Consider the following 22,116-nt stretch of genomic DNA (forward strand, 5'->3'; position numbering starts at 1 on the left):
TACAATCATGGCGGAAGGCAAAGGAGAAGCAGGCACTTTCTTCACAAGGTGGCAGGACAAAGTAAATGCTGAACAAAGGGGGAAAAGCCCCTTATAAAACCATTAGATCTCCTGAGAACTCACACACTATCACAAGAACAGCATTGGAGTAACTGCCCCCATGATTCAATTGTCTCCCACTGGGTCCCTCCCACAACACGTGCAGATTATGGGAACTACAATTCAAAATGAGATTTGAATGGGGACAGAGTCAAACTATATCAGTCCCCATTGAAGTAGTATGGGAAATAGCTTCCAATGAAGATAAAACTGCAAATAAAACCAATACGTTATCATGACAGTCCAAGAGAGAAATGATGTTTCTTTGTTCTTAAAGATATGGCCATAATTAGGTACTCTGATTCAAAGATGACTTTAGAAGTAATTCCTGGCTCTGAAGTTAGTTTAGATCATCTCAGTATTTCCAGGGATGTATTTTGAGGAATAATTTTATGTATGGAGCTCAGGAGCAAAAACTGACTCTTCCAGATGGGGAGAAAGAGCACATGAAGCTAAAGAAGAAGGGGCCAGATTGCCAAGGGTCTGATAAGCTACTTCAGAGCCAAGACGATCAGGATAAAGAACAACGAGATTGACTATTGTCTTGCTACTATTGGACTCAATCCCAGGAGCCTGGAAAGTGTTATCACACAGAGAAGCTAAAGAAAATGGGATGGCAAGGCCTTCATCTCAGTGCTCCTGTGTGAATCACATTTATAAATACTAATTACAGGGTAACTATTAAAATATGATTCAATTTTTAATTATCTTTTTTGAGAATTCAAAGACAGAAATTTGTAAAGCATATATTTTTACTTCTTCACTGCTTTTTCTCCTATGAATTCTATTATCCAATGCTAACTACTACTAATGGCATTCTGTCCACATTGTTTGGAATTTGTTAATACATAAGTTGTATTAACAAATACAGTAGTTGTTAATACAAAACTACTTACATAATACACATGTAAGTAGTTTTTTTTTTTTTTAAGTGGGGCCAAATTTGCTTTTTCCTTTCAATGATATCTTAAGTCACTTGTTCATTTTGGTTTTTGTTTTGTTTTGTTTGAGACAGAGTCTCTGTCACCCAGGATGAAGTGCAGTGGCACGACCATAGTTCACAGCAGCATTGACCTCCTGGGCTCAAGCTATCCTCCCACCTCAGCTGCCTGATTAGCTAGGACCACAGGTGTACAACACTACTACACATGGTTGATTTTTAAATTTTTTGTAGAGATGGAATCTCGCTATTTGCCCAGGCTGGTCTTGAAGAACTTCTGAGCTCAAGAAATCCTCCTGCACTAGCCTCCCAAAGTGCTAGGATTCAGGCATGGGCCACCAAGCTAGGCCTCTACTTTGGTTATTTATACAGCTTTACCTTTATTTGTTTAATGTCCACGTAATTATCCATACTTTATCATTTAGCAGATGTTTACATTAACTACAATGACGATGCTTATATATAAACCAGTTTGAATTTTGTCCAATTACTTTCTTGGAATACTTTTCTATAAGTTGGGCAAAGGGTATACAGCATTTAAACTTTGAGTCATACTGCTGAATTCTCCCTGAACCAGAGACAGTCTTTACCAGTCTTCTTTTTCAGTGTTTGTAGATGAAAATGCTCTATTTCCCACCATCACAGGAACATTAGATATCTGTATTTCTAATCTTTGATAACATCATATTCCTGAGAAATTACTTCTCCTCCGTTAATTTAAGTTCACTAATCTTCACATATCCATAGTAGTCATTTATATTATTTGAGTTTCCTCTTTACGTTCTTTTTTTCATTTCACATGATATATTTGTGTCTTTGGTACCAATTTATGAGGGCTCATTTATGATTAAGGATGCTAACCTTTTGATTGCTGTGCATTACAGATGAAATGTCACATGACTCCATTTCACTGTGATATTTCATTTTATTTTATTGTACAGAAGTTATGTATTCAAATACAATCATGTTCTTTTATTTTTAAGAAACGCAGTGAACGAGAAATAAAGATAAGATTGGATTTTATTGGTAGCTCAGTTGGGAATCTATTGGCAAATGGACTAGCTAGGGCTAAGAACAGATATAGGCTGATTGAGCAATTCAGCCACGAAAAGGCACTGGGTTAAAACAAGGTAGTAGCAATGTTGGTAGGCAGAGAATTCACAAAGGCATTTGTGAAACAGAATCTAGGAGAATTTGGTGATTGAATTGATAGGGTAGGTGGGGATTAAGCTATCATATCATCATGGAGTGTTATCCATTCAGTCATATTTTCAACTGAAGCCTAAAGAGCTAGCTGCCACCAATGCACTTCACAAAAGGGGTGAGAGGAAAGGGTGGGGAAGGGAGGGAAAGGAACATTTAACAGAAGCATGATTATGAAGCAACTGAATGTGAGTAAAAAAGTTGTTGACTAGAACTTCTAAAAACATTTATAAAGTAACTCTAGAACAGATTTATGTTTCTATACATTTTAAATACAAATCAAATTATCTTATGAAAGTGTGGCTTTATGTATTTAAAGTATATAAAGTGTTATCATACAGAATCCTGGGAGAAAATAGACTGGCACCCTAAAATTATATTTAACAAAATTTTTATAAAGAGCAGGATATGAGGGCGGAGCAAGATGGCCGAACAGGAACAGCTCCAGTCTCCAGCTCCCAGCACGAGCGACACAGAAGATAGGTGATTTCTGCATTTTCAACTGAGGTACCAGGTTCATAGAGAGTGCCGGACAATCGGTGCTGGTCAGCTGCTGCAGCCCGACCAGTGAGAGCTGAAGCAGGGCGAGGCATCGCCTCACCTGGGAAGCGCAAGGGGGAAGGGAATCCCATTTCCTAGCCAGGGGAACTGAGACACACAACACCTGGAAAATCGGGTAACTCCCACCCCAATATTGCGCTTTATCAAGGGTCTTAGCAAACGGCACAACAGGAGATTACATCCCACACCTGGCCGGGAGAGTCCGACACCTGCAGAGCCTCCCCCATTGCTAGCACAGCAGTCTGCAATCTAATGGTAAGGCAGCAGTGAGGCGGGGGGAGGGACGCCCACCATTGCTGTGGTTTAAGTAGGTAAACAAAGCCCCTGGGAAGCTCGAACTGGGTGGAGCCCACAGGAACTCAAGGAGGCCTGCCTGTCTCTGTAGACTCCACCTCTGGGGACAGGGCATAGCTAAACAAAAAAAAAAAAGCAGCAAAAACCTCTGCAGACGCAAACGACCCTGTCTGACAGCTTTGAAGAGAGCAGTGGATCTCCCAACATGGAGGCTGAGATCTGAGAATGGACAGACTGCCTGCTCAAGTGGGTCCCTGACCCTTGAGTAGCCTAACTGGGAGACATCCCCCACCAGGGGAAGACTGACACCTCACACCTCACACAGAGGGGTACACCCCTGAGACGAAGCTTCCAAAGCAAGAATCAGACAGGTACACTTGCTGTTCAGCAATAGTCTATCTTCTACAGCCTCTGCTGCTGATACCCAGGCAAACAGGGTCTGGAGTGGAACTCAAGCAATCTCCAACAGACCTGCAGCTGAGGGTCCTGACTGTTAGAAGGAAAACTAACAAACAGGAAGGACACCCACACCAAAACCCCATCAGTACATCACCATCATCAAAAACCAAAGGCAAATAAAACCACAAAGATGGGGAAAAAGCAGGGCAGAAAAGCTGGAAATTCAAAGAATAAGAGCACATCTCCCCCTCCAAAGGAACGCAGCTCATCGCCAGCAACGGATCAAAGCTGGATGGAGAATGACTTTGACGAGTTGAAACTTCTCAGAGCTAAAGGAGGAGTTACGTACCCAGTGCAAAGAAACTAAAAATCTTGAAAAAAGAATGGAAGAATGGGTAACTAGAATAATCAATGCAGAGAAGGCCATAAACGAACTGACAGAGATAAAAACCATGACACGAGAAATACGTGACAAATGCACAAGCTTTAGTAACCAACTCGATCAACCGGAAGAAAGAGTATCAGTGATGGAGGATCAAATGAATGAAATGAAGTGAAAACAGAAGTCTAAAGAAAAAAGAGGAAAAAGAAATGAACAAAGCCTTCAAGATGTATGGGATTATGTGAAAAGACCAAATCTACGTCTGACTGGGGTGCCTGAAAGTGAGGGGGAAAATGGAATCAAGTTGGAAAACACTCTGCAGGATATCATCCAAGAGAACTTCCCCAACCTAGTAAGGCAGGCCAACATTCAAATTCAGGAAATACAGAGAACACCACAAAGATACTCCTCCAGAAGAGCAACTCCAAGACATATAATTGTTACATTCACCAAAGTTGAAATGAAGGAAAAACTGGTAAGGGCAGCCAGAGAGAAAGGTCAGGTTACCCACAAAGGGAAGCCCATCAGACTAACAGCAGATCTCTCAGCAGAAACTCTACAAGCCAGAGAGAGTGGGGGCCAATATTCAACATTCTTAAAGAAAATAATTTTCAACCCACAATTTCATATCCAGCCAAACTAAGTTTCGTAAGTGAAGGAGAAATAAAATCCTTTACAGATAAGCAAATGCTTAGAGATTTTGTCACCCCCAGGCCTGCCTTACAAGAGACCCTGAAGGAAGCACTAAACATGGCAAGGAACAATCAGTACCAGCCATTGCAAAAACATGCCAAAATGTAAAGACCATTGAGGCTAGGAAGAAACTGCATCAACTAACGAGCAAAATAACCAATTAATATCATAATGACAGGATCAAGTTCACACATAACAATATTAACCTTAAATGTAAATGGACTAAATGCTCCAATTAAAAGACACAGACTGGTAAATTGGATAAAGAGTCAAGACCCATCAGTTTGCTGTGTTCAGGAGACCCATCTCACATGCAGAGACACACACAGGCTCAAAATAAAGGGATGGAGGAAGGTCTACCAAGCAAATGGAAAATAAAAAAAAGCAAGGGTTGCAATCCTAGTCTCTGATAAAACAGACTTTAAACCATCAAAGATCAAAAGAGACAAAGAAGGACATTACATAATGGTAAAGGGATCAATTCATCACGAAGAGCTAACTATCCTAAATATATATGCACCCAATACAGGAGCACCCAGATTCATAAAGCAAGTCCTTAGAGACTTATAAAGAGACTTAGACTCCCATATAATAATAATGGGAGACTTCAACACTCCACTGTCAACATTAGACAGATCAACGAGACAGAAAGTTAACAAGGATATCCAGGAATTGAACTCATCTCTACACCAAGTGGACCTAATAGACATCTACAGAACTCTCCACCCCAGATCAACAGAGTATACATTCTTCTCAGCACCACATCGCACTTATTTCAAAATTGACCACACAGTTGGAAGTAAAGTACTCCTCAGCAAATGTATAAGAACAGAAATTATAACAAACTGTCTCTCAGACCACAGTGCAATCAAACTAGAACTTAGGACTAAGAAACTCAAAACCACTCAACTACATGGAAACTGAACAACCTGCTCCTGAATGACTACTGGGTACATAACAAAATGAAGGCAGAAATAAAGATGTTCTTTGAAACCAATGAGAACAAAGATACAACACACCAGAATCTCTGGGACACATTTAAAGCAGTATGTAGAGGGAAATTTATAGCACTAAATGCCCACAAGAGAAAGCAGGAAAGATCTAAAATGGACACTCTAACATCACAATTAAAAGAACTAGAGAAGCAAGAGCAATCACATTCAAAAGCTAGCAGAAGGCAAGAAATAACTAAGATCAGAGCAGAACTGAAGGAGATAGAGACACAAAAAAAACCCTCCAAAAAATTAATGAATCCAGGAGTTGGTTTTTTGAAAAGATCAACAAATTTGATAGACCACTAGCAAGACTAATAAAGAAGAAAAGAGAGAAGAATCAAATAGATGCAATAAAAAATGATAAAGGGGATATCACCACCGACCCCACAGAAATACAAACGACCATCAGAGAATACTATAAACACCTCTACGCAAATCATCTAGAAAATCTAGAAGAAATGGATAATTTCCTGGACGCTTACACTCTCCCAAGACTAAACCAGGAAGATGTTGAATCCCTGAATAGACCAATAGCAGGCTCTGAAATTGAGGCAACAATTAATAGCCTACCAACCAAAAAAAGTGCAGGACCAGATGGATTCACAGCTGAATTCTACCAGAGGTACAGGAGGAGCTGGTACCATTCTTCTGAAACTATTCCAATCAATAGAAAAAGAGAGAATCCTCCCTAACTCATTTTATGGGGCAACATCATCCCGATACCAAAGCCTGGCAGGGACACAACAAAAAAAGAGAATTTTAGACCGATATCCCTGATGAACATCAATGCAAAAATCCTCAATAAAATACTGGCAAACTGAATCCAGCAGCACATCCAAATCTTATCCACCATGATCAAGTCAGCTTCATCCCTGGGATGCAAGGCTGGTTCAACATAAGCAAATCAATAAACGTAATCCAGCATATAAACAGAACCAAAGGCAAAAACCACTTGATTATCTCAATAGATGCAGAAAAGGCCTTTGACAAAATTCAACAGCCCTTCATGCTAAAAACTCTCAATAAATTTGGTATTGATGGAATGTATCTCAAAATAATAAGAGCTATTTATGACAAACCCACAGCCAATATCATACTGAATGGGCAAAAACTGGAAGCATTCCCTTTGAAAACTGGCACAAGACAGGGATGCCCTCTCTCACCACTCCTATTCAACATAGTGTTGGAAGTTCTGGCTAGGGCAATCAGGCAAGAGAAAGAAATAAAGGGTATTCAGTTAGGAAAAGAAGAAGTCAAATTGTCCCTGTTTGCAGATGACATGATTGTATATTTAGAAAATCCCATTGCCTCAGCCCAAAATCTCCTTAAGCTGATAAGCAACTTCAGCAAAGTCTCAGGATACAAAATTAATGTGCAAAAATCTCAAGCAGTCTTATACACCAGTAACAGACAAACAGAGAGTCAAATCATGAATGAACTTCCATTCACAATTGCTTCAGGGAGAATAAAATACCTAGGAATCCAACTTACAAGGGATGTCAAGGACCTCTTCAAGGAGAACTACAAACCACTGCTCAGTGAAATCAAAGAGGACACAAACAAATAGAAGAACATACCATGCTCATGGATAGGAAGAATAAAAAAATGGTCATACTGCCCAAGGTAATTTATAGATTCAATGCCATCCCCATCAAGCTACCAATGAGTTTCTTCACAGAATTGGAAAAAACTGCTTTAAAGTTCATATGGAACCAAAAAAGAGTCCACATTGCCAAGACAATCCTAAGTCAAAAGAACAAAGCTGGAGGCATCACGCTACCTGACTTCAAACTATACTACAAGGCTACAGTAACCAAAACAGCATGGTACTGGTACCAAAACAGAGATATAGACCAATGGAACAGAACAGAGCCCTCAGAAATAATACCACACATCTACAGCCATCTGATCTTTGACAAACCTGACAAAAACAAGAAATGGGGAAAGGATTCCCGTTTAATAAATGGTGCTGGGAAAATTGGCTAGCCATAAGTAGAAAGCTGAAACTGGATCCTTTCCTTACTCCTTATACGAAAATTAATCAAGATGGATTAGAGACTTAAATGTTAGACCTAACACCATAAAAACCCTAGAAGAAAACCTAGGCAATACCATTCAGGACATAGGCATGGGCAAGGACTTCATGTCTAAAACACCAAAAGCAACAGCAACAAAAGCCAAAATTGACAAATGGGATCTAATTAAACTAAAGAGCTCCTGCACAGCAAAAGAAACTACCATCAGAGTGAACAGGCAACCTACAGAATGGGAGAAAATTTTTGCAATCTACTCATCTGACAAAGGGCTAATATCCAGAACCTATAAAGAACTCAAACAAATTTACAAGAAAAAAACAAACAACCCCATCAAAAAGTGGGCAAAGGATATGAACAGACATTTCTCAAAAGAAGACATGCATACAGCCTATAGACACATGAAAAAATGCTCATTATCACTGGCCATCGGAGAAATGCAAATCAAAACCACAATGAGATACCATCTCACACCAGGTAGAATGGCAATCATTAAAAAGTCAGGAAACAACAGGTGCTGGAGAGGATGTGGAGAAATAGGAACACTTTTACACTGTTGGTGGGATTGTAAACTAGTTCAACCATTATGGAAAACAGTATGGCGATTCCTCAAGGATCTAGAACTAGAAGTACCATATGACCCAGCCATCCCATTACTGGGTATATACCCAAAGGATTATAAATCATGCTGCTATAAAGACACATGCACATGTATATTCATTGTGGCACTATTCACAATAGCAAAGACTTGGAATCAACTCAAATGTCCATCAGTGACAGACTGGATTAAGAAAATGTGGCACATATACACCATGGAATACTATGCAGCCATAAAAAAGGATGAGTTTGTGTCCTTTGTAGGCTCATGGATGCAGCTGGAAACCGTCATTCTTAGCAAACTATCACAAGAACAGAAAACCAAACACCACATGTTCTCACTCATCAGTGGGAACTGAACAATGAGATCACTTGGACTCTGGAAGGAGAACATCACACACTGGGGCCCATTATGGGGAGAGGGGAGAGATTGCATTGGGAGTTATACCTGATGTAAATGACGAGTTGATGGGTGCTGATGAGTTGATGGGTGCAGCACACTAACATGGCACAAGTATACATATGTAACAAACCTGCACGTTATGCACATGTACCCTAGAACTTAAAGTATAATAATAAAAAAAAAATTAAAAAAAAGAAAAAAAAAGAGCAGGATATAGGAAAGCTGTAAGGATCATGCAATATTCCCTAGCTAATAACCGTGGTGAGGTCACTGATACTGCCCCTTAAGGAACAGACAGAGTAAGTCGTTACAAGAATTCAGAGACTTGTAAGGACACTCGACAGGAGCTATGGTTTTAGGTAAAGGGTCATAACCAACCTGTAGTGACTCCATAAAGGTGAGACCTATGTCTGTCCTACTCCACTTGCCCAGTCCTTCTGTAGCTACTGCCACCCATCAATTGCCAGAGCCAAGAATGCCCACTGATAGAGCCCAGGAACAAATGGTAGGGTGGAGAGGGTTTCTGAAGGGGCAGACGGAGATTAGCCAGCACACTCCACCCTTGTGCCTTTCATATGGAAGATAAGATCTCATCCCCAATATAGGGGATGTGCCAAGACCCTCAGCACTATGACATGCAAGAACACAATAAAGTAGAGAAGTAACTCCTACTCACTTGATGAAGGCAATCAAACATCATAGAATCTATCCCTACTCACATTAATTCAGCCTTAAAACCATCTTATAGTTCCAGGCAAAGTACCTCCCCTTTATCTTAATTGAATTAATTGAAATAGCATTATTTTGCAAAAGTCCAGTGTTTTGTTTTTTTGTTTGTTTTTGAGACAGAGTCTCGCTCTGCCTTCCAGGCTGGAGTGCAGTGGTGCCATTTCGGCTCACTGCAAGCTCCGCCTCCTGGGTTCACACCATTCTCCTGCCTTCCTGAGTAACTGGGACCACAGTCACATGCCACCATGCCCAGCTAATTTGTGTATTTTAGTAGAGACGGGGTTTCATCATGTTGGCCAGGATGGTCTCCATCTCTTGACCTCGTGATCCACCCACCTCAGCCTCCCGACTTTCTGAGAGGTCAGGTCATTTGCTAAAGGTCACATAGCTAGTAAGTGATGGAGTCAAGACTAACCTATTTCAAAACTATAAATTCATCGTTATTCACTAAAATATGTGACCACAGGCCATTATCCTAAGCAAATTAACACAGGAATGGAAAACCAAATGCCACATGTTCTAACTTATAAGTGGGAGCTAAACACTGTGTTCTCATGGACATAAAGACGGGAAACACAGACACTGGGAACTACTAGAGAGGGGAGGGAGGGTGGTGGACAAGGGTTGACAAACCATCTGTTGGAAATTATGCTAAGTAATGGGTGATGGGATCATTCATATCCTAAATCTCAGGATCATACAATATACCCAAGTAACAAACCTGCGCATGTTCCCCCTGAATCTAATATGAAAGTTGGGAGAAGAAATAAATAACACAGGCATCTTCCTCATTCACCAACAAAAGGAAAAGAAAATACGTGATCATAATATGCAACAAATAAGGTGATGAGTCTGCTTTTCCCATTTATTTATTCCATGACATTTTCATGGTTCGTCATAAATACTAGTTTTCCTTGTTATGTAAGATATTTCCAAAGAGGAATTGAATAGGAAATATTTTAAAACCTGAAGTTTTTTGTGTGCTTCTGAACTTATCAAAGGAAGAAGTAAAATTTGGTTCTGCTCTTGTAATGAAAACTCTTAACTATACAAACACAGATCCACATAGCTTCACCTAACAAATAGTACCCTGAAGAACTCATTGATTTCTCAGCTTTTTTAGTTTTGTCATGTTTTTCTTATTCCTTTGACCTTTTAAGTTGATCAAATACCTTTTTTAAAAATGACTTTTTTCCCCCTAGAGTAAAATAAATTCCAAGCCTGGTGAGAACAGGCTGTTAATCTCTTCATTTTATTGACCTACTTTAGTTTTAGCTCATTAAACACAGACATCTCAATGATCAAAAGAAAATGAACCAAATGTAACTCAGTATAACCTTACTGAATAAGAGAGTTATTCAAAGAGCAAATAAATCTGCACAAGTAATTTGATATTGACAATCTTCCATTTAAAGAATATACATGTAATGAACAAGGACATCCAGAAATAATTTTTACGCTCATTTAATCAATGAAGACACAAACTCTTGATGTGCTTTTTATCCAATTCCCTTCTCAGATTTTATCTTCTCCCAAGGCAAATACTGGAGAAATTATGAACTAAATTATCTTGAAACTGTAAAACAAGGAAAAGCAAAAGACTAACAAAACAGCTGCAAAGATTATTTAATTATGTTGCCTATAACGAATTATAAGAACTGAAATAGATTTGGTTATTATAGCACAGAGGAGAGAAAAACTAGTAATTTAAACCCATTATCTTAATAAGAGTAATAAACAATTTAAGTTATGAGACAATATTTACTAGCTTTTAAATATAACTACATTTGAAACATATTTAATAGCTGGACCATATCTAATTATGCAGGTTTGTTTCATTAGCATTGACTTAAATAGTCTTTCTACTTAAGTAAAATTTCCTAGCAGTGCTTGTAAAATATCCTAAACAAATAACCAGCCACAATTCATACAGGAAAAATTATAATTTTTTATGATACCATTGAAAAGAGGTCTTGGCCGGGCACGGTGGCTCAAGCCTGTAATCCCAGCACTTTGGGAGGCCGAGACGGGCGGATCACGAGACCATCCTGGCTAACACGGTGAAACCCCGTCTCTACTGAAAAATACAAAAAAAAAACTAGCCGGGCGAGGTGGCGGGCGCCTGTAGTCCCAGCTACTCGGGAGGCTGAGGCAGGAGAATGGCGTAAACCCGGGAGGCGGAGCTTGCAGTGAGCTGAGATCCGGCCACTGCACTCCAGCCTGGGCAACAGAGCCAGACTCCGTCTCAAAAAAAAAAAAAAAAGAAAAGAGGTCTTAAAGACTAGATAAACCTAGACATCCATCAGCAGATGAATGGACAAAGAAAATGTGGATATGATAGAGTACTATTCAGCCATCAAAAATAAGGAAATGCTGTCATTTGCAACAACATGGATGAACCTGGAGGATATTATATTAAGTGAAATAAACCAGGCACAAAAAGACAAACACCACGTGATCTCATTCATGTAGAATCTAAAAAGGTTGATCTCATAGAAATAGACAAGAGAATGGTGATTACCAGGAGCTGGAGCTGTGGGAGAGGAGGAAGAGTTGGAAAGATGTTGATCAAGGGACACATATTTACAGATAGATAAAAAGAATAAATTCAAGTGACCTATTACACAGCATGGTGACTACAGTTAATATGATATATTACATTCTTGAAAAATGCTAAGAGATTGAATGTTAAATGTCCTCACCACAACAAAAATGGGAACTAGGTGAGGTAATACATAGTTTAATTAGCTAGGTTTAACCATTCCACAATGCATATGTACAGTGCTTCAAACCATCATGTTGTACATGGTAAATATACCCAGTTTTATCTGTCGATTTAAAGTAAATTTTTTAAATAGATACATATTTCTAAAATTGGAATTGTTGGAAATGTTTCAGAAACAGATTATACCTGCTACAGTCTATCATGTTTTGTGATTTAATAGCAATTATTTGTTTCCTTATTCTGAAAACGGTGGTCCCTCTGGTTGGTCTACAACGGAGACTGAAATCCAAGTCAGTGTCCTTTAACAAACAACGATCAGCTCAGGAATAGTTCCACAGATGAGTGATGTACACTTTACTCCCAACATGGGATTAACAAGGGTAAAAAATGGAAAAGCTGAATTCTTTTCTAGTTCCTTACTGTTAATTCCCTCATAGAAAAATACTATTTTGCAAAAAATAAAAAATTCAAATAATATACAAGCCAACCCATTCCAGAGCCAAATGCAAATTATAACTGCTCACTTCTATTTGCCTCCATTCTCTCAACAACAGATCAATGCTCTAAGGCAGATCAGTTGCCCCGCTACATGACGGTAACAGCTGTGCAAATGAATTCTTTAGATGTTAAGTAATTTTCTTTTCCTTACAGGACATTTGAGAATACTCCTTTCTAAACCTTTGTCTGGCAACTCATTTACTCCATTTCAAAAACGTTAGATAGCAGATAAAAATTCCTTTAAATTTAAAAGGTTTGGTCACTTTATAAAATTTGTGACAGTTATGTAAGCAAAAATTAACCCCACAAAAACAATTCATTCAACACAACTGAGCCCATATACATTTTAAGAAACTTCACTCTCTATATTTCTCATTCTACTACTAATATTAAGCATTAAAAAATAATTAAACACAATAAATAACCTATTAGGTAACTACAAAAATAAGGTGAATTCTACAAATAACTAATCACAGAACCAAAAACGAAATCAGTCACAGATCCTCCTCTCAAATAGCCTATAGTCTAGTAAGAAGAAAGAAATATATTTAAAATCAGTATTGCTACTTTGAGTCCCTGCCTTCCATTCGAAATAAGTATTGACCCATATGTGGTAAGTTTCAGGATGTCAAGGCTATTCAAAGAAAATACAGGACCACAAGATGGCAGTAGTACAAAAGGAGCTTTATTTGGGTGGTGCTTTGACAGGTTGCCAAGAGGCTGAAGTCCCTCACAACAGGAGACCTTCCAGAGACAATGGTGCCTGGCTACCACCCAGAAGGCAAAGATGACAAGAAAACTCCCAGGAGAAGGGGAAATTGGAGAGGGTGCTTGCACGTCTAGGTGATATCACTTACTAGAAAATAGGAAGTCTCTGGGTCAGAGAGCTTCCAAGGGTATCAATGGCTTGGGGTCTTTTAGTGTCCCACAGTTTATTTTATCTATGGTTAGCAGGCATTCAGTTAAATTTTGTCAGCGATGCAAAGCAGGTAGGTTTTAAATGGCTAAAAGTAAGTTTATTTGAGCTATATTTAAAGCAACTGGATGTATAAAAATCAGAGTTGGGTACCATTTGGTTTTGGGCTAATGGTCCTAGCCTGCCGTGAAGAAGTAAGAAAAACATGGGGGTCCATCTTCAACCCATTTATATAACATCACAAAACAAAAAATATCATCGTACACAGAAGCAGAATCTGAGATATTCAGTATCCACAGGTGTATGTCTAGAGTTTAACTTAAGAATCAGAGTTCAAAAGATGTATCAAAATACTCCTTAAAGCTTTATTAAATTATTCAACAATTATTTAAACTCTTATTCTCTGCCAAGCCCTGTTCTACGCACCAGATACTCTACAGTCAATAAGGTATGCATTAGGACTGGCTACATAATTTGCAGAGTCCAATGCAAAAATAAAATGCAGGGCCTTTTGTTCAAATTTCAATTAGGGCCAGGCATGGTGGCTCACAACTACAATCCCAGCATTTTGGGACACCTAGGCATGCAGACTGCTTGAGCCCAGGAGTTCAAGACCAGCCTGTGCAAGGTGGCAGAACCCCATCTATACAAAAAATACAAAAATTCGCCAGGCATGGTGGCATGCACCTATGGGCCCAGCTACTCAGAAGGCTGAGGTGGGAGAACTACCTGAACCTAGGTAGTTCAAGGCTGTAGTGAGCTGTGATTGTACCACTGCACTCCAGTCTGGGTGACAGAGTAAGACCCTGTCTGAACAACAAAAAATTTCAATAGGGTGATTAGAGAACATTAAACCAACCACACGGTTCATCTGAGTGTAGGTTCTTGCTTGACTGCACAGGTCACATGCCCAGGAAAATGACCCTAGCAGGTATGTTCTCTATCTCCACCACGTACACAACCTAGTGGCAAAAGACGTAGAGTTAAAACAAAGAAAAGGAACGTGGCGCCATAAAAAGTGCCATGCAGGAAACAAAAAGGATTCCACAATAATAAGCGGTGTAACCTAGTTTAGTGAACTTGAGAAAGGCCTCTGTGAAGAGCTGACATTTAAGCTAAGACATGCAAACAAGCCAACTACACAGTCTGTGTGTGTGAAGGACCCACAGGTTGAAGAGTTCACACCTGTGGTTTTCAATAAGGACAAGTTTGCCTCCCATGGGACAGCTGGCAAAGTCAGGAGTCATTTTTGGTCATCACAACTTGGTGGAGAGTGGTAACGCCATTGGTATCTAGTGGACGGAGGTGAGAGATGCTTCTAAACATCCTACAATACACAGGACAGCACCCCACAACAAAGAATTGCCAATCCCCCAATGTCAATGGCACTCAGGTTGAAAAGCCCTAATGTGTAGTAATGTAGATCATGTACAAAGCCATGAGTTGTGTAAGAGTTTGGCATGTGTGCCTTTGATGTCCTCAGCCATGTGACTTTATTGTAGAGAATACTGGAAACCTGCAGTTCTAAAGACAAAGATGAATTTAATTTATGCAACAGAGATTTAATGCAATACTATACAGCCACTTAAAAAAATCAGGCTTAGAAAGATATTTAACAGCATGGGAAATGGGAAATAAAGATATGTTCATAATTAGAAAAGGCTTGTTTTTCAAAAAGGAAATTATTCTATGTTCTTTCAAAAAATAGTCATGCTTAGCAGGGGGCTGATGAGCATGCTAAAAAGACAATGCAAAGGCGTTTTGGCGGTAATTTCTAGATGGTAAAATTATTTTACTTTATTTGTACTTTTCATACATTCTTCCATAAAAACACGGAAGTATAACATCTCCTTTTCTTTCTATAAAAGTGCACTGCACATTCAACTTACATAGTAGCCATAGGTGGACCTGATGCAGCTAATCAAAGGCTGTGCTGTTTGTCGTGATTCATAGAGAAATGAATAATCATTTTAGCATAATTTGGGCAATCTCATTAGTGAAATGGAAGATTTACTAAAACTGAAAAGTTCAAGAATTGAGAGCATAATCAGTGCTGCCTTTTCTTCTTGTTGAAGGTCAGAACTCTATAAAAGAAAGGTAGATATGGAAAACGGCTATTGTCTATTAAAATTAATGGCTATTGTTACTTAACCAAGTAGATCAGATACTACATTCACAGAGAATCTATTTCAACGGGCATATGTTTGAAGTCTCCCATAACCCCATTTTAACAAATCAGATCTGTTGTTTGTCGGCTCAACAGTTATACCAAGAGACCATTCATCTATGAATCATGTCTGTTTAGGTGAGGCACCTAGCTAGAATGTTGTTCTTGGTCTTACCAGGTAACTATAAAAGAAATGTTGTAGATTTAGAAAGTGTTCCCATCAAATATAAGGACAATGTGAAAGTGAATTATACACACACACATACATGCACATACCAAAAATATCTATTTTCCAGAAAGCTTAACAGGCTAGAAACAAGGAAAAATAATAGGGATTGGGGGGTGATAAGTGGAAAATATTATTCTTAAGTTCCTCAAGTTGTACCCTTCCTAAGCCAATTATACAACTATAGGATGTTGGACATTTGGCAAAATGGAACTTAAATTATGGGATGGAGGGAGAATGGGGATGCATATAATATTTGTAGTTGATGCACAAGATTTATAGTTGACACCAGTATTTACAATTGACGCCACAAGGGAATATGAGTGATCAGTATAATTCAGCACCTGATGAGCCATTGGATTCTATGACCCTAAAGTAGAAAATCAAACTCACTTCTCCACCATTAAGATGCACTAAACGAAATTAGCTGGGCGTGCTGGCGGGCGCCTGTAGTCCCAGCTACTCAGGAGGCTGAGGCAGGAGAATGGTGTGAACCCGGGAGGCGGAGCTTGCAGTGGCTCGAGATCGTGCCATTGCACTCCAGCCTGGGCAACAGAGTGAGACTCCGTCTCAAAAACAAAACAAAACAAAAAAAAAAAAGATGCACTAAACGCCTAGAGAAAAATGAAACACATGATTCTCTTAGATATCGAAGCACAGACTGGACTTCCCAAGGGAAAAGGTGACAAACTGTCCTGGCAATGGAACTGGGCCTTGATGCTCACAATTCAAGATAAGTAACATTCACAGAATTAGAAAACAATGATGAGGCAAGACCTCTTGGGACCTGTAGTATAAAAGGATGGGGAGAAAGGCACTCTGCCATTCTAACTAAAATAACTAAACATTCCCCTCTTTTGACACTAGCTACTACTGCTTCTTTATTTATGACAACTAACCCTACCTTAATCTTTCTAACACCTAGATAAAAGTTATCAAAATAGCCAATTCCTGAATTGTCCCACTTCATTAAACCCTCCTTATAATAGCCCGCCACAAGCCCAAATCCCATAAAAAGCCCTCCCAACTACCTACTACCAAACTCTCTAGAGTTCCTTTGGTATGCAATCTCCCTTGCTGCAACAAACAAAATGAATCTAATTTTACTACATCTTGTTTCCAGTGGTTCTTGGCTGCTGGGCTTCAACCCAGGGCAATCCTGATGTTAATCATCTGCCCCAATGTCACACGACGGGTCCCAATTCTGGCTTTGGAAATCTGATCACCATAAATACGTTGTTCAAACAGCAAAACTGGTTAATTCATGAGAAACAGAGTCCCAGTTTCAGATTACTGTCCATGAGTGACTATGGTCACCAATATTCTAATTGTGTGAATCTGTAAACCACCTTAGAAGCACTATTTTACCTCCCTACAGACAGAAGAATGATGACGTGGCAGGGGCGGCAGTGGTTACGAGCGTTGCAGCTAGCAGTGGCACAGCCTTGTTTCATTAAGGCTTATTTGTTCACAAAAATAAACAAAATATTCACCATAATGTAACACATATCACTTCAGACAAAAATACATTTCCCAAATTGAAAAATAATCATTGAAACCAACTCGTTATTATAAAAACATCTTTGATATATAAAGACCTAAAATTAAAATGTCATCCTTAAAAATCAAGTTAAAATCAAGACACTAAACAAAAAAAATTATAATGAAAACATGAACATATTTTCAGCACTTACTATGTGCCTGGATTTCTGACATTTTACATTATTTCATTTTATCTATGCAAACACTTTTTTAAAAAATCCTATGTATAAATGAGAAAACAGAGGTTCAAGATGATAATTTATCTGTGAAGCAGAACTACAGGTGGCAGAACCAAGTTTTAAAAGCCAAATGTCTATCCAGTAATTCCAAACTCCAAGGTTACCAAGCAGATCATTTTTCCTAGGTGTGAGAATGAAACTACACTGTCCTTGGAGCAATAATAAAATTCAATTATAATGAAAGCAGTTAAAAAAAAACAAAAACAACTTCAGAGCACTGCTTACAGTGTCTTTTAGCATTAAAATTTCACTTAACCATGTCAAGAGTTTATTTTTATTATTCTGTTTATAGCCAAAATATACCAAGGAAGTTACTTTCACAGACTACTTAATATAGAGAGTATACTTGCTATAGAGTTCTATATCAACAAACACACATTTCAAAAAATAGTTGGTATATAAATTATCTAAATATATTCCTTACTCTTTTGATAAACTTCCTCTTTCTGAACTATCCTCTAAAAGAGGCATGTGTGAACTATGCACAATGCATGTGCAAAGAGAATTTTAATAGAAAAGCATTATCCCCATCCCCAATAAATAAAATAAAAATGAAAAGACCTTTAAAAGACACTTTCAGTAACAGTTCTTTTCCAAATAAAATAAACAAGAGCAAAGGGCACCTTGACTACTACTTAGAAAATAAAATCAGAACACAGGGAAATCTGTAATTCTAATCACATTGACACCTTCTCCCCTTTTTTACATTTCTCATCCAAACATTCTTAGGAGCTCAATAGGCTTAAAAGAATTGGAGCAGGGTAGAGAACAAAGGTGAGGGGAATCTGAGAAACGGTTTAAATCACTGCTCTCACAATTTTAATAATTTCAATTTGGATAGCATTTTTTTCAGAAGAAGTAAAAGTCACAAAGGTAGGAAGAAACTAAAAACTTATTCTACCTTCTTATATTATACAAACTGCATTTTGGCTAGACATCTCAGGGATTAACCACTGTGAACAAGAAATGCAAAAAAGCAGTAAAAATATATACCTCCAAAAAGAAAAAAAAAAACAAATATCGAATTAAATGTGTTTGTTTTAGTCAGTGACAGGCTACGTGCTAAATGAATACATTTGTTAAAAGACATTACTATTTGTATTCTCATCTAGAAATGACTAAACCATGTTCTTTCTTGAGATTGAGGATAATCTTAGAATATATGATAGTCAATTACCATATTCAATCATGTTAAATGTTGTAGACCATATATAAATACAAAAAGAAAGAAAAGTATTTACTAAGCATGTGGTATGTTTGGTTTACTCAATTTGGGATTGAGGGATTTTTTTAGAGAGATGAGAGGAATCAGTGCTTAAAAAACAGTTTAATATTTTGCTGAATTGTTTGTAAAAGGATGACCAACAATACAGACACAAAACTTCAGAATTACATCAAATTCTATATGAATGCCTTTTTTGGGGCAGTGGGTATAAATCAGCATAGTACGTTTTACTTTTGTGTGACTTTTTCTTAGTGAAAATATTAAAGGAACTTAGCTTTTCTTTTCACTAGTACCACTGATGTCTCTAAGCCTCTTCTGTGAGTGCTCCAGTGATTCCTCCATCACCTTCAGCCACAGATTTGAAAAAGGTACTAGCAATAGGAAAACAATCCAAGTGACTTAGAAAAGAAAGATTCCTTGCCGTCATGGCACTTTTATGTGCGTCATGTGTATCAAATGCAAATAATTACAGTCATTTCTCTCTCCTTAGGACACAGCTTTAGTTTTCCCTGACATCCTGGTAAGACACTGCCTCAGTGACTGATACTCTGGAAAGTTCATCTTCAAAAGAGATGAACACCCAATCAATGTGTTGCATTCAGCAGATACCAGAAATACTGAGATACCAGAGTGGAGTGAATTCAGGGCCTTACTGGGGAGAAGGGGCTGGCCCTCAACATTCGGTGAACATAAGCAGGCATGGTTACAATATTTGAGGGGTAAAAACCTAATAATTCAGGTGAGGATCTCACATCATAACACTCTCACCACCCACACACACAAACTCACTTTAGTTTTATCAGCAGCCGATAAGTGAGATTTACTTCCTAATGAAAAGAAAGCACTAAGAAAACTACAGATCTATAAGGTGATGTTTTGTTTAGGGATAGAAGAATCGCCCTAAACTGAGAATGTCAACTTTGTTTCAAGTAATATAGAAAAAGCACCTAGTACCAAACAGGTATACAAATAAATAACTGGGTTTAAGACTGGTCATGTAAACTCAAATGGAGTCAATGTTTCCGAATGCCTAGATTTTCTTTCTGGGATGACTTAAAATTGAGTTCACAACAAGCAAAGCAGTCAAGAAAAGCGGCTACAGCTCACAGCTCCTCAGTGCTACAAGCAAGTCCCCCAACCGTGGAAACTCAAACAGAAGATGGATTTTAGACTTAAGCGTCCTCCACAAGTTCTTTGTTCAACCAATAACCTCACAGATTCGTCTGTGTTGGCTTCATAGTCACAGCCACGGCTCTAGTAAGACCTTACTTGGCTCCAGACACCTGCTCTTACGTTTCACAGCTACGACCTATTCTTCCAGACAGAACCCATCCTGGAACTCCCACCAGCAGAAGGAAACTGGTGCGGTGAAAACGGGGAGCAGGGTTCGAAAGCATAGGCAAAAGGCGCTCACAGGAAGCAGGATCCACGCTGGCCACACAAACTGTATCTTTCCCTTTGGAACGCTGGTATATCTCATCCATGTCAAGTGACTCCCCAGTACCTTCGGTTTGATCGCCTGTTGCAATAACACTTTTCAGGCTAAAAACTACCTCGTGGTGCTGGGAGACACACTGGGTTGTTGGGTTCCTCCAAGCAGAGCTTGATGCCAGGGCACAGAGGGGCAGCTAAGGGTCACGTCTCTGGGTGCACAGGGTCCAAGTCCTAATTACAGAGGAGACCGGCTGCCCTTGTCTGTGCCCCATTCTCCAGCAAAGGGGTATATCGCAGGTTTGTGATTTTTAGTACCAAACTTGGGGCGATCGAATTCAGTTCCCTCCACCTTATGAGAAAACAGCAAACCGAAATCCCCAGTGGGGCACTGGTGAAATTCCTACTCGGAAGAGAAACGCAGTTAGACTGCGTGTGCCCCTCGCCCTGATGTCTGCTTTCCTGGTTCCTTCCAACTCATCCTCCGAGGCTAAGGGAGCTGGGCGGGAAGCAGATGCCCAGAATCGGGCTTCGTCGCAGGCGTGGTTAGGGGTCCCCAGAGCTGCGCTGCACTGCACTCAGGCTATCCGCACCGAGCATCCCCGGAGGCCTCCCTGGGATTCACCCTGCGCGGATGCAGGGCCCGAAAGGTCATCTTCCCACGAGTGCCACCAAGGGAGCCTGGGGCAGTGAAGGCCACGCTCGGACGCCCCCCACCCAGCGACCCCCTCATTGCCCCTTACCTGCCCGCGGCGAATCCGGCAGTCCCCTGACAGCTCCCAGCAGCCGCCACTGGAAAAGTTTCCGAACTTCTTCGCAGGTCTGCACGCCCTCGCTGCGGGCGGACCCAACCAAGGCCAGGAGGAGGAGGCAGCGAAAGCCCACCGGCCAGGTCTGTGCGTCCATCCTCGCCGTCCTGGTCCCCTTTACTCTGCAGGGGACCCCACTCGCCCCGCGCGCCCTGGCTGAGCTTCAGGCGTGGAAGACACGGCGGCCGAGGCTCTCGAGCGGTGCGAGCCGACTGCAGTGTGTACGGACCGCCCGCAGGCACCGGCTTCACCTGGGAGCACTTAGCTCTTCCCGGAGGAGGCCCTAAGCTGAGACACCAGAGTTTTCGAGCTGAGCACCGTCTGGTCTTCTTCCCCAGCCGAGGCGAGTGGGCGCTGGGCGGAGCGAAGAAAACTAGTGGAGCCGCAGGGAGCCCGCGAGCGTCTGGCTCTGGCCACTACTGCTGCCACTGTTGCAGTTGCCGCTGCCGCTGCCGCTGCCGCCGCCGCCTCCGCCTCCGCCTCCGCCGGCTAGGCTCGCAGCCGCTAACCTGGGATGTGCCAGCTTGTCTGCCCTCCGCGGAAGCCCCGCCCCGCACGCCCCGCCCCGCGAACAGGCCACGCCCCCGCCACAGCCCCTGCTCGCTGTCCGGCTCCGCACCCGCTGAGATGCTGTCCTGCCGGGCCCAGGGCTGAAGACTCGGAGCAACATCGATGCAGATAAATAAAACGAGCAACATCGATGCAGATAAATAAAACGAAACCCGGACCTCGCTCTCCCAGTCCATTCTGGGGAAGAATTATCTGTTAAAAACAGAGAATGTATAAATAGGATCAGAGAAGACAAGAGATGACAAACACCAACTGGAACTAAGAAATATCTCATCTATGTAATCAAGGTCCTCAATACATAGGAATTTGAATTCTAATTGCATTAAATAGAATCTGGACATAATACAAAAAACAAAAACTATCTACAGTTAAAGATTTCAATTGAGAGACTTCATAACAGGTTTTTAAAGAGTGCACATGAGAAGCTATTTTTTTAAATT

At 40.2% G+C, this 22,116-nt stretch overlaps 1 protein-coding gene across 1 annotated transcript in view; it reads right to left on the minus strand.

Moving 5' to 3' along the window:
* The window catches only part of GPC5 (glypican 5), a 1,526,087-nt gene extending 1,504,469 nt beyond the window's left edge, over window positions 1–21,618 (minus strand). Inside the window, exon 1 of the mRNA XM_033177434.1 lies at window positions 21,041–21,618. Within this exon, the coding sequence (XP_033033325.1) occupies window positions 21,041–21,203 (163 nt within the window). The 5' untranslated portion in view covers window positions 21,204–21,618. The remainder of the gene's footprint in view (window positions 1–21,040) is intronic.
* Window positions 21,619–22,116: the final 498 nt, after the last annotated feature.

The sequence above is a fragment of the Trachypithecus francoisi genome, unplaced genomic scaffold (genome assembly GCF_009764315.1).
Source record: "Trachypithecus francoisi isolate TF-2019V2 unplaced genomic scaffold, Tfra_2.0 Lachesis_group18, whole genome shotgun sequence".
NCBI classification, from domain to species: Eukaryota; Metazoa; Chordata; class Mammalia; order Primates; family Cercopithecidae; genus Trachypithecus; species Trachypithecus francoisi.